This window comes from Neocloeon triangulifer, unplaced genomic scaffold (genome assembly GCF_031216515.1).
Source record: "Neocloeon triangulifer isolate White Clay Creek 2 clone unplaced genomic scaffold, ASM3121651v1 ptg000004l, whole genome shotgun sequence".
NCBI classification, from domain to species: Eukaryota; Metazoa; Arthropoda; class Insecta; order Ephemeroptera; family Baetidae; genus Neocloeon; species Neocloeon triangulifer.
The window spans coordinates 3689893-3702633 of NW_026775547.1; the positions used below are offsets into that span (position 1 = coordinate 3689893).

The 12741-nt window shown below is 41.1% G+C and overlaps 1 protein-coding gene across 1 annotated transcript in view; it reads left to right on the forward strand.

Moving 5' to 3' along the window:
• Positions 1–11043, forward strand: part of LOC132193300 (protein dachsous) — a 145680-nt gene extending 134637 nt beyond the window's left edge. The window contains exons 14-18 of the mRNA XM_059613879.1: positions 2486–2765; positions 3469–4075; positions 6214–6513; positions 6928–7225; positions 7644–11043. Coding sequence (XP_059469862.1) covers positions 2486–2765; positions 3469–4075; positions 6214–6513; positions 6928–7225; positions 7644–10257 — 4099 coding nt within the window. The 3' untranslated portion in view covers positions 10258–11043. The remainder of the gene's footprint in view (positions 1–2485; positions 2766–3468; positions 4076–6213; positions 6514–6927; positions 7226–7643) is intronic.
• Positions 11044–12741: the final 1698 nt, after the last annotated feature.

Genomic DNA, 12741 nt, shown 5'->3' on the forward strand with positions numbered 1-12741 from the left:
TTTGGCAACTCGTGTCATTCTCATTCAAATTATTTGTCAGATAAGAATTTTCTTACTTAACCACAAAAGGAAGCCTTTCTTTTTAATAAATTCTACTTTCTTAAATTTTCATTTGTTTAAAAATTTTTCAGTAATTAGAGTTTTGGGATTTTTTTTAATGTATTGATCGTTTGCAGAATTATAATATAATTTTCACTGGCATTACTGTAAATTATAGTTACTTTACTACAAATTCAATCAATTTAATTAAAATCCTAGATTTTTTTTTAGAAAATATTAAATGATTTTAAATTAGAATTCTTATTCTGTGGAATTTGCAAGCAAATGGTCAATTAAAATTACCTCTTGCGTGTTAAAAACTGCGTTAAGGTGAAGATAAACTTAAAAAATTCAAATTTCTAAAATTGAGTATTTTCGTTTCCTTAATTCATTTATTTCTTTTAAATTTATGCCTTTTGCTGTTTTCAACTGCCATCATCACTGTTAGGTTTAAAATTAATGGTGAGCGATCGTATTTATTTACATATATGCAATAAAAATAGCTGAAGATCTTCGGTGCTTGTTAGCTGATTGGAACGATGTTCGGCTGACGAGCGCCACTAGTAACACACGTCCGCGCACTCGACACGTTATTTTATTTTCCTTTGCTGCACTCGGGCGCTAATTAGAAAACAATGGACGTGGCCGCTTTAGTGTTAATCAGGCTGTTTAGCTGCTGCTGATCGGGGTGAAAATTTATGAGGGCCATTAAACGAGTGCGGCGTTGCACTCAATCACCTGTCACCGTCTCTAATGCAAGCGGATGCATCCAAACTCCTCCCGGCTCATTTACATTTTTATGCTCATTAGTGTCATTAGCCGACGGAATTTATTTATCTCTTTCTCGCTCGCTCGCGACTAATTAATTCGTCGACGACTTTGGGAAATTCGGACCGAGAAACATTCCGCCGCTTTGTTCTTCATTCGTCACTTACGGCTAATTAATTCGGAGATTTTATTAATCTAAGAGCTTTCCCGCGTCCGCGGTCATCAATCAAAATTTTTCAAAAAAAAAAAAAATTACGCACGCGCTTCCGTCAGTTTTCAGAGCTCTAGAAGAATAAAATATAAAAACGTGACTGCTCAAAGATATAGAGAAATTTAACCATCTTTAGAATTGCTTATAGAATATTTAAATAAAATTTAATTAATATTATTGCTTCAATTATTATTAGTTAAGATGTATAATTTAAATAAAATTTTTTTTTAATTTTTACATTTTACTTTATTTGATTTCTATTTTTTATATAATACTTTTTATTGCTATTTTATTAATGGAAACGCATTGAGCAATGAAAAATTGTTCTCTTTATGTTGCTATAAATATGATCAATGACCGTCATATGACACATTGTGGTGAAGACCGTTTTGAACTTAGTAGCGTTGCATTCGTTAGTATAAATTATTATACATAATATGAGTCTAGTTTAAATCAAGAAATTCTAATGATTACGGAAATTCAGCAATATAATTAGTTCACCGTCAGTGATATGACATGTTACAATATTAAAATATTTTATTATTGTGTATATAATATATTTACATTTACGTGAACTTTTATATCTAAATGAATCATAAATTAATTTTTTATTCTTTATTGGCTTTTCATTTCCCTCCCAAGTTCATCCTGGAATAGGATTTTTGCTCATTGTGTCAGAAAGAAGCGGCGGAATTTTTCTTGTTCCGGATTTCTCAAAGTAGTTGTTGAATTAATTTAAGAAAATAAATTCTTGAAATTAAAATATTAACAATTTTAATAAATCTCTATAAAATTAATTTTTTAAAAAGACTTTAAATACTAATTTGCTTCAAAGCAACTTAATAAAATAAATTTTTAGCATAAAAAAGTCAACATTTACGAAGAATAACAATACAAAATAGACACTTTTCACAAGTCCGAATCTTCCCTTCAAATTTCAATGGGAAATTTTGATTTTCTTCTAAATTTTGAACTTGCAAATAATGTAACTGAGAAATGAATCAAAGGTGTGTCTGGTGGCGCAGATCGAGTCAACGGCCCGTCGCACACCCACACGAGCACAGTTGGCCGGCCAGAGTGGGCTCCTTTGTTGTTGTATCTCGGTGGTGATTAAATTTGTAACGCGTCACTCGCACGCTCTAAGCGGATTAACTCGCTCGTTCGCTCACTCGCTCGGCCACCCTTTGCCGCATTCCACAGATAGGCAGAGTGCGTGACACACACGACACACTGCCTGCCTACCTCGCTAGGGGTTTTAATCGCACGTGCCTTGCCAACTTCTGTCAACTAGATTTAAATGGAATAAATTAATATAAGATAATTTGATTTAGATCTACAAAATAAGGTAGAGTCTACTTCACTCCTGCTTCACTCCAAACTAAAAATAAAAAACCTTATAAATTGATTGATAAGTTTTGTTTTACACAATGAACATATAAGTAAATTTTCTATTCATTTTCATTTCAGTTTTGTGAATGAGCCACCCGGCAGCAAATTCCGGATTCATCCGAGCACCGGAGTTGTGACGGCCAGTTCGAGTTTGTCATCAGACTCAGGGCGCCTCTTCCACCTCGAGGTGCTGGCCAGGGACAAGGGCAACCCTCCGCAGAGTGCGACAGGTTTGGTCGAAATCAGGGTTGGCGAAACGAGGGACGCTGCCGCCGCAGCTGCTGCTCTCCGTTTCCAAAACTCCACGTATGTCGTCAGCCTCCCAGAAAACGCACCAACCGGCAGGGACGTCGTTCAGGTAGGATTTTAATTTCTTCTTACTTAGAATTAAGTATTGTTTTATTCTTTATTCAATAATTATGGAAGATTAACTTTTAAAAAAGGTTTTAAAAACTAAAAAGTTTTACCAAAATGTTTAAATTAAAATTAATAACCATTGTTAATAACTTCATATTGGTGTAGAGGCAAATCTACCTGATGGAAATAATTATTGCATCTGCCAACAATGGATAAAAATTCAATTTTTGATTAATTTGTTTGCTGATAAATTAAAGAAACTAAAATTTTATGAATTCCATTGCTTGAAAATGCTCAATTTCTAAGCTAAGACTCAAAATTATTTACAATTCAGCTGGAAATTTTAAGATTTAAATTTTAAATTTTAAGTTCATTTAATTGGTACTTTAATAATAAAAAATTTGCCATTAATTACAAATTTATATTGCTGTGAAGACTTTATTTGCTTATAAAAATAAGGATTCTTGCCCTTAAATAATTTTTATTGTTATGACTCTATAGTTAAATGAAATTTTTACAATCTTGATTTTAAAAGCTTTATTTTTTTTCGAAAAATTTCAAATTTATAATTTTTTTGTAAGGAACTCATTTTATTTATTTATTAGTTTTCCTAAATTTATTTGAAACATCGAAATAATTTAAATTTGATTCAATTCAATGTAAATTTTCGAGATTAAGAGGAATTTTTTTATAATCATTTCCAGGTTTCGGCGGTTCGAGCTGACGGTCGTCGCCAACGCATCACCTACAGTTTTGGCAGCGGCAACGAGGACAACACCTTTGAAATCAACTCCAACAACGGTCTGGTGCGCGTGCGCGACCCTCGGTTGCTGGACTTTGAGACGGCGCCGCGGCTGCGATTGGTGGTGGTGGCGCAGGCCGACGGCGCCCTGGCGCCGCTGTACGGCTACGCGACGGTGTGGGTCGAGTTGCAGGACGTGAACGACAACGCGCCGCGGTTCACGCAGGAGCGATACTACGCGTCCGTGTGGGAGGGCAACAACAAGGGCACGTTTGTGATGCAGGTGTCGGCGACGGACGCCGACGAGGGCGCCAACTCGCACATCCTCTACCACATCGTCGACGGCAACCACGACAACGCGTTCGTCATCGAGCCGCCCTTCTCGGGCCTCGTCAAGACCAACATCGTGCTTGACCGAGAGATCAGGGACTCGTACCGACTGACCGTGATCGCCACCGACGAGGGACGCCCGCAGTTGACAGGCACGGCCACCCTGAGCGTCACCATTGTCGACGTCAATGACAATCAACCCACTTTTCCGCCACATTCGGTCATCAGCGTCAATGAAGGTACGTTTGAAAAATTTTTAACTTGATTTTTATTATAAAATTTATTTTCAAAGTTTTATTTAATATGTGTTAATTTTTATTATTTATTCTATATAATGAAAATGTTTGACTTTAAATTATTTTTAAACAATTATTATTTTTTTAATTAATTATCTAAATGTTACTTTCATTTAAATCAAACGATATGTTCCTCCTAATTTATATAAAATTAAAGAGTATCATCATTTTTAATACATGGAGAGTTAAAACTTCTTAACACTTTGTTGTGTTTAGTTAATTTTAGTCTATTATGTTCCATGCTCTTAAAATATCACATATGCCGACATTTGCATCAATATTTTCTTTAACCGTGAATGGCTAATGAACTACTGATTTTGAAAATAGAGGGGAGAAATTTTTTGCTATTAAACTTTGAGATTGTATTTCAGTAAATTGTATTCATAATAAAAAATTAGAATCAAATAATAATGAAGCCCATTTTAGCAATAAGATAATAGAATTAACTCAATGAAAGAAAAATAATATGCACTCATTTAAAACGCTATTAAATTCGCTGATAATTTTTTAAGCGCAGTATTTCAAGCAAAGCGGAAATGCGCTCGTCCCGCTTACATTTCCCCTTATCACATCCTAGACAAAATGAATTTCTGAACGTTTTGTTCAGCTTTTAAGCAAACACGACCGAAAATAATAATCCTCCCATAATTACCGCACTAATTGTGACAGCCTAGGTGAGATAGGCGCACATTGTTTCGTTATCAAATCATTTTTTAATTTCCTGCCGCGCGAAATTAAATCATTGTTGGCTCGCCCGTTGCAAAAATCTTCTCTCACAAGCTCACTGAAATGAGAAAAAAATAAGCTCTCGTGTGGTTTAAAACGTCTCCTGCTTTTTTTCTTCCGTTTTATGACGTGCATGTAAATATAATTTTCGTCAAACACCTTCCGAGAAACAGTTCAAAAAATAATTCGAGATTTTTAGATTCGCAAACGCTAATGGTATAAGTACCGTGCTTAATCGAGCCAATTAAAATGCCTTTCGCGCCGTGTTTTTAATTAAGATACTTTTCTACCGCGGGGAGGACAATGCGTGCAGATTTCGGCGAGCGACGGGGGGCGTCCGATGATGTCACCGCCGGGTCGAACAACTCCCACGTGGTGGGAAAAAAGCGACCGAAGTGAAAGAAAAAAAAATCATCTCGGGCCTTTTTGATGTGTTTATTATACACGGCGGCGGCGACTTGTGCGAAAAGCCGATTGAGTGCCGTTCGGTGATAAGGCGTTGATACTTTTATCGGCCGGAGCGTGTGTTTTAGTGAGTGCAAATTGTCATCGCGAAATATAAGTGCTCTTATTTATGGTGACGCACGAGAGTGAGAGACCGGCTCTCTTTCATGATTAGTTCAGTGTCCGAGCGGAGAGACACCGTCGCCGCGCTAATAATCAATTATTTCGATACTCTCTCGCGAGCAAGAGTCTAATTGACAGCTAGTTGCGAGTTGGTAATGAATGACCTACGCCAATGTACCGGGGGAAAGTTGTTGCGATGACACGAATGCCGTCCGCGTCTTTCAAATGGGTTAATGGGCTTTGTTGGCTGTCACTCACCCGCCGTCTCGGACAAGGTGACGTCATTATTTTGACTTGCTCACTGAAATTCAAACAAGTCGACAGCCACTCTAACGAGTACAATGTTTGAACAGAATCCCGTTTGAACCTTGGAATTGCATTTGCATGTGAATATATAAGCATTAGTGAGTATGAAACTGCGCACGAAGTTAAAATTTGTGTTCGTACAATTTTATTCAATAAATAATCTAGTTTCTTCAATCATTAAGGTTCAGAATGAGAGAATGAAATTTCGGAGAAAACAACATTTAATTTCAGTGTCACTGTTGACTTTATAATTTAATTTTTCATTTAATTAATAATTATTCAGACCATACTTTAAAAACATTTAGATATAGTTTTAATTTTGCCAAGAGTGATGCTATGAGAAAAGTTTTGTGAAGCTTCTGTTTTTTAATGAAATGAAAACAAAGAAAATATCTGTATTTCACTTATTTCATGAATCTTCCTTAAACTTTTTCTGTTTTTTATTTTTTATTTCTTTTAACCTTTATTATAACTTTTTTTAGGCGCCTCTTTGGGCTCAGTGGTCGCCGAAGTGACTGCCAATGACGTGGACACCAACCCCGCGCTGACCTACTCGTTCGCCGAGGGTGGAAACCCCGACTCCACATTCAGCATTGACCGTTTCAGCGGGGCAGTGACCCTTGCCCGTCGCCTGGACTTCGAAGGCCGGCGCTCGTACGAGCTGAAAGCGCGGGCCTCGGACGCGGCCCACGCCGTCTTCACGTCGCTGACCGTCCACGTGACCGACGAGAACGACAACACGCCGGTCTTTGAGCAGCAGTCGTACGAAGTCGCACTCTCAGGTGAGCAGCGCGTCTTTTTCTTCTTTCGAGCGGCCTTTTCAGCGGTATTGGGAGATTTTATTGTAAATTGGCTGAGAAGTATCGGGGTGTCATTTATTTTTTACATTCGGTGGCCAGAAAGACCGGTTTCGGCTCCATCGGGTGGGGGGACAAACTGCCGAGCGTGCAAGCAAGCGAGCGAATCTTGCATGGAAATTATTTTACCAAATCGGTCCGGCGATGGAAAATAAAATAGAGAATTTACGCCGAGGATCGAATATTATATCACCTCGGCGCCATATTCCCTTTCAGCGTTTTCGCTCCAATGACATTTTCTAATCTAAAATTGATTTTTTTATTCTTTTTATATAGAGAGATGCGCTTAAAATTATTTGAGAAATAAACTAAAGACTAAAGTGAAAATTGCTTTTGCAGAGCTGACGGCGCCTGGGCAGCCGATTTTGACAGTCAACGCGTCGGACGCCGACTCTGGCGAAAACGCGCGCATCCACTTCTCCTTGCTGGGAGCCTCCGACGGATTCAAGATTGACGAATACACAGGTGTCATTTACACCAACCGCAGCGTCGAGTACGACCCTAGGCGACCCCACGTGCAACTGCTCGTGGCCGCCACTGATGAGGGAATTCCGTCCAGATCCGCAGTGGCCGCCGTCAGGGTGCACCTCACTGACGTCACAGATGCACTTCCACGTTTTCCACAGGAAGAATTCAGGTTCATATAAACTATTTATTTAATAATATTTTAAATTTGCAAATATGAAAAAGTAGATTTTTAAAAATAAAATTTTTAAGATTTTATGTTTTTTTAATTTAATTTTTATAACTTTAATAATTTATTTTATCTCATTTTAATATTATTTAAATTCAAATATCATTTTATATATAATTGCATATATAGTAGTATATTTTTAATTATATATTGTGTCTTTCCTCTCAATTGAAACAAACAAAATACATTTTAATGCAATGGCTGGATGGAAACGGTAAATAATATCAACATGATCGTACGTACATTACAATTTTAAATTCAATATTGGAACTTGTACAAGTAGAGACTTGGGTGTAAAATTAAATTTTCTTACTTACTCTTATTAGTGCTATCAATTTTTACTTATATATTCTCATTTCAGGGTGCACATTCGTGAGGATTCCACCCTTGGCTCCATCGTAATGCGCCTTCCTCCTGCCGGAGGCTTGACTGACGACTTGGAACGCAGCAGTCTCGAGTTCACCATCATCTCAGGGAACGAGGAAGACCTTTTCCGCGTGGTCAGTCCCAGTGGAGAACTAATTCTGATTGGCCAGCTCGACAGAGAAACCCGCGACTTGTACACCATCAAGATCAGCGTGCGCTCAAGAATGGCGCCTTCAGCCAACTCCACCGTCACCATTTTGGTTCAAGTAGACGACGCCAACGACAACGCGCCTGAATTTTCCCAGCCACGTTACGAGACGCATGTAAGCGAGGCGGCTGCGGTCGGACGCTCCATCCTCCGACTGACGGCCACGGACAGAGACATCGGCCGAAATGCAAAGTTGCTGTACGAAATCACATCTGGAAATGAAGAAGGCCATTTTTCACTCGATCCTAGTTCAGGTGTGATTTCTATTGTCTCGCAGCTGGACAGGGAGCGGACACCCATGCACCGACTGGTGGTCAGGGCATCAGACCAGTCTCAGGACAACCAACTTGCCGCCCTTGCGTCGGTGATTGTGGAGGTGGATGATGAAAATGATAACGCTCCGCGGTTTCCAGTGTCCAGGTACACGGCCTCGGTGCCTGAAAACAGTCCAGTTGGCACCAGGGTCGTCAGGATTTTGGCCACTGACATGGATAAGGGAGAATTCGGTCAGCTCAACTATTCAATTGTGGCAGGAGACGGACGTGGAAGATTTGCGGTTGATGATTCAGGACTGATTACCACTCTGGCCATTTTTGATTACGAGGCAGTCAATCGCTACTCGCTGACCCTGAAGGCCAACGACCTTGGAGGCCTGACAGCCACGGCTTTGGTCACGGTGGACATTGAAAGCAGAGACGAATTCCATCCAGAGTTCACAGAAAGCACGTACAGATTTGTTGCACAGCCGTCGCCACCTGTTGGTTATGTGGTCGGCAGCGTTCATGCTTCGGATCGAGATCTGGGCCCTGACGGAAGGGTCATTTACACGTTGGCCAGTCAGGACTCGCACTTCAAGGTGAACAGAACCACCGGCGCAGTAATTGTGAGAAAGGCGATTTCAAGCGAAGCCGCCGGCAGTGAGGTCAGGCTGGTTGTGTCTGCCAGTTCAGGCCGTCCGGGCTCCCTGACCAACATGACCATCGTGGAGGTCGCCCTGAACGCCCTGGCCACCGGCGGATCCAACTTGGTTGGTGCTGGTGCCGGATCTGCGGCCGAAGCAGCCTCAGGAGGAATCGCCGATTGGGCTCTCGGCCTTCTGATCGCTCTCATCCTGCTGGTGGTGGCGTTCGGAGGGGCCTTCGTCTTTCTGCACATGCGCAAGCAACGTCAGTGCAAACCTTCCATCAGCACAGAGCCCTTTGACCACTCCTCCTTTGACACGATTGATGTTCGCGGCCCAACCACCTCAGCCGTGTCCTCGATGGCCCAATTCCCGCCAAAATATGATGAAATCCCCGCTTACGAAGCAGCCGCCGTCGTGGCCGCTGAGAGAAGACACCACAGACACCACGGCTCGCACCACGCCAACTCAGAACTGTCTGAACAGAGCCAATCTGCGTCCAGCGGTCGCGGCTCTGCTGAAGATGACGGCGAAGACGAGGAAATTCGCATGATCAACGAAGGCCCCCTCATTCAACAAAGCAGTGCCCCCTCCTCCTCAGGTGGCCATGTGAACCGAGGTCTCCAACTTCCAGGTGACTCTGGCTGCATTCAGGGTGACGAGGACAACCTGAGTGACGTGTCCGTTCACAACACCCAACAGTACCTGGCGCGCCTCGGCATCGACACGTCCCGTTCTCAGGTGGACACTTCCAGCAGCAAAGGTGGCACCAGCGTCGTCGCCGGCGGCTCTCAGGAGCTCCTTCCACCTTTGGGTCATTCCATCTTTGACGACGAAGGTGGCGAGGCCGACCTGGCCAACCTTTTGTACGCCAAACTGCAGCACGGGCCGGGCAGCAGCAGTGCCAGCGCGGCCGGCGACGACCAGTCGGCCGCTTCCACAGGTGGCGCCGGCGACGTCCGAAACGTCCTTTTGGGCTTCACGGTGGCCGACGAAGGGCCGAGCATGACCGGCTCCCTCAGCTCCATCGTGCACAGCGAGGAGGAGCTCACCGGAAGCTACAACTGGGACTATTTGCTTGACTGGGGGCCGCAGTACCAACCTTTGGCCCACGTTTTCTCAGAGATCGCAAGACTTAAGGACGACACGGCCCCTTCTTCCACGTACGGCGGCCTCCAGGGCAAAAAAGGGCCTCTGCCGCTCACCCCGCAAGTCAAAACCGTTCCTCCCCCTCTGATCACCAACGTGGCCCCCAGATCGATCGCCCCCGTGGCCAGGGCGTCGCACCACATGCCGAGGTCGCCCATCAGCCACGAGTTTGCCGCCGCCATGTCGCCGTCCTTCTCACCCTCGCTCTCGCCCCTGGCCACCAGGTCACCGTCAATATCCCCATTGGTGGGGCCTTCGTTGGGCCCCCACCACGGCAGGGCCCTTCCGCCCAGGCCGACGGGCCTCGTCTCGGGGACGCCGTCCGGCTCCGAAACGGAACTGCGAATCTAGTGATATTAAAAACAAACAAACAGTGTAGATAGACAGTGTGAATATTGTGAAATACACCAATCAAAACTGGACCAAGTATTGAATTGAAAAAAGAAAAACCTGCGCCAATCAAGCGTTGCTCAACCGAGAGTCAGGATATGACGTGTATAAAAATGGAAATAATTATTATTAAACACTACGTTGTGATCGCGAAGTAAATAAATAAAAGGCGAACCGCCGCCGCCGCTCTCTTTCCTCTCACGATTTGTATACGCGAAAAGTTCTTTCATGATAATTTGCAAAAATGTCTCGCCACCTCGATCCGAGACCATGTGATATTGTTTTATACTTGTAATTATTTATCGCCGTGTTTTTTTTGTTATATATGCGCGTATAAATGCCTGCCTGTCGTCGCAAATTGTGCAAAAATCATATCACAGCGTCCGCCATTAAAATGGTCCCATTTATATATATTTTGTTCATTCCAATCGAGTGAATGCCGCGTGTGCTGAGGAATATCATGGACGAAACGCCACACATTCTGTGGATCTTCAGTTGCCAAATAATGAATACTCTGTAGAAAACTAAATTATGATCTGAGTCGGCATTTAAGCAAGAGGCGTGAAACAGTACTAATGTTAAATAAATGCAAAATGATGGATACTCGCTGAACTGAAAATAATTAATATGTATGTATTGTTGCGTGAATTTAAAAATGTGTAAATTTTGTACGTCCGACAACGAATGCGCAGTGTTTGCAATATTGAGCGAATTTTATAACTGAAGGGTGCAAATAAATTAATAAAGAATTTATAATTTGATGTTTCTTTTAAAACTGAATCCAACCTTATCATCTGGAACAAAACAATTAAAAATTAACTTAAAATTATTTCTAGTTATGACTAATTAAAAAATTAAAAAGAAGAATGGATATTTCCAAATTTAGTATACCACGTGAACAGTAAAAGAACACTTTATTAATTTGAAAAAAGAAATATATAGCAATAAGTCAAATATTTTTAAGCATTTCGTTCATTTTATTTCATAGAGATTTAGCCTGATAAAAAAAGATAAATAAGATAAGTCTTTTTTTTAACATCTCTTGAATATAGTTTTGGTTACTTGCTCGAGCCGTATTCAAAGTGACGAAATAGAATAACTGCAAAGAAGAACAAAATTAACAGAAATTTTTAAAACAATAAAACTTTTCTTTATTATATGCAAAGTATAATGCATAAAAAAGTCTGCTAGACGAGAGCGCGTTGCTAAGAAACAGAGTCTCTTATAATTGGCGTTGCTACCAACAGCGCTTTTATTAATTCTTCTATCCAGCAAAATGTTTTTTTCAACGTGAAAGTTTGAATATTTAAGAGCAAAAAATGGAGGAAATGGAATTAGAAGAGCAGAATCAGGAGCAAACTGCACCTCCAGATGAAGAAGAAACTTTGATCAGGGAAGATCCAATGGAAATATCAGACCAGAGTGCCGCCGAATCAGGTAAAAAATTTTACAAAAATTAAATTCAAAGCGGCTGATCCTCTGCTGAAGCTGAGCAAATAGAGCCAGAGGACACATTTCCATCAGTAGTGGCAAAATTTAAAAACGTCCTTTCGATCGAGTTTCCTGCCGAGGCGGAGTTCTGCGAGCAGTCCTTGCAAGCCGTGCGCCAGTTTGCAGAGGGCGACGGCGCCAAAGCCATTTACGTTGGCGTGGCCCAGGAAAATAAGTTGTTCGCCTGTTTCGATAGTTCCGATGTTCGCGCCGCCAGTGCCGAGTCGATTGCAATTTTTATCAAAAGAGCAGAAGATCCGCTGACCGAGGAAAATTTTCTGACCCAAGTTGTGCATTTTTCCCTGCCGGCGATGAATTTGAAAGAAGGGGTTTTGTTTTTGCTGCAAGATTTGTTTGCAAAACAACTCGTTTTTGAAGACAAATCATGCCTGCCAGAATGTGAATATATAGTTTTATTCTAGAATTATTTGAGTTTAGTATTTTCCATTAGCATTGAAATCTGAGCTATGCGCAAAATTGAACTTATTCTTCATGATTGTGAACGAAGAAAAGTTCACTGACGAAAATCTGACTAAATTGTTCGTTCCTATGGAAAATTTGGATGAAATTTCTCCACGTTTAATAGGAATTTTGGAAGGTAACACGAAGAAAAATAAATTGGCTACGTTTAATTATTTTTAAATTGGAATTAGAAACGGTGTTAAGATGGCATGGAAAAATTAACGCCGAGGTCAGTTGCGAGGAGCTGCCTAGCAATCTTCCAAGAATTACAGACGTAATCACATTTTGGGAAAGAAAATGTAAAAAAATTATGCATGATTTATTAAATGCGTCTTTGTTTACTTAAATACAAAATTTTCTGATTTTGGTAGGCAAAAATTTCACTTTTTTGGAGGAGCAGCTGAACGGAGAAGATATTAAAAGAATCTTTGAAATTCTATTAGGCGCAAAATCGCATATGAGTAAGAAATTTGAAGATCTCATTGAGTTATT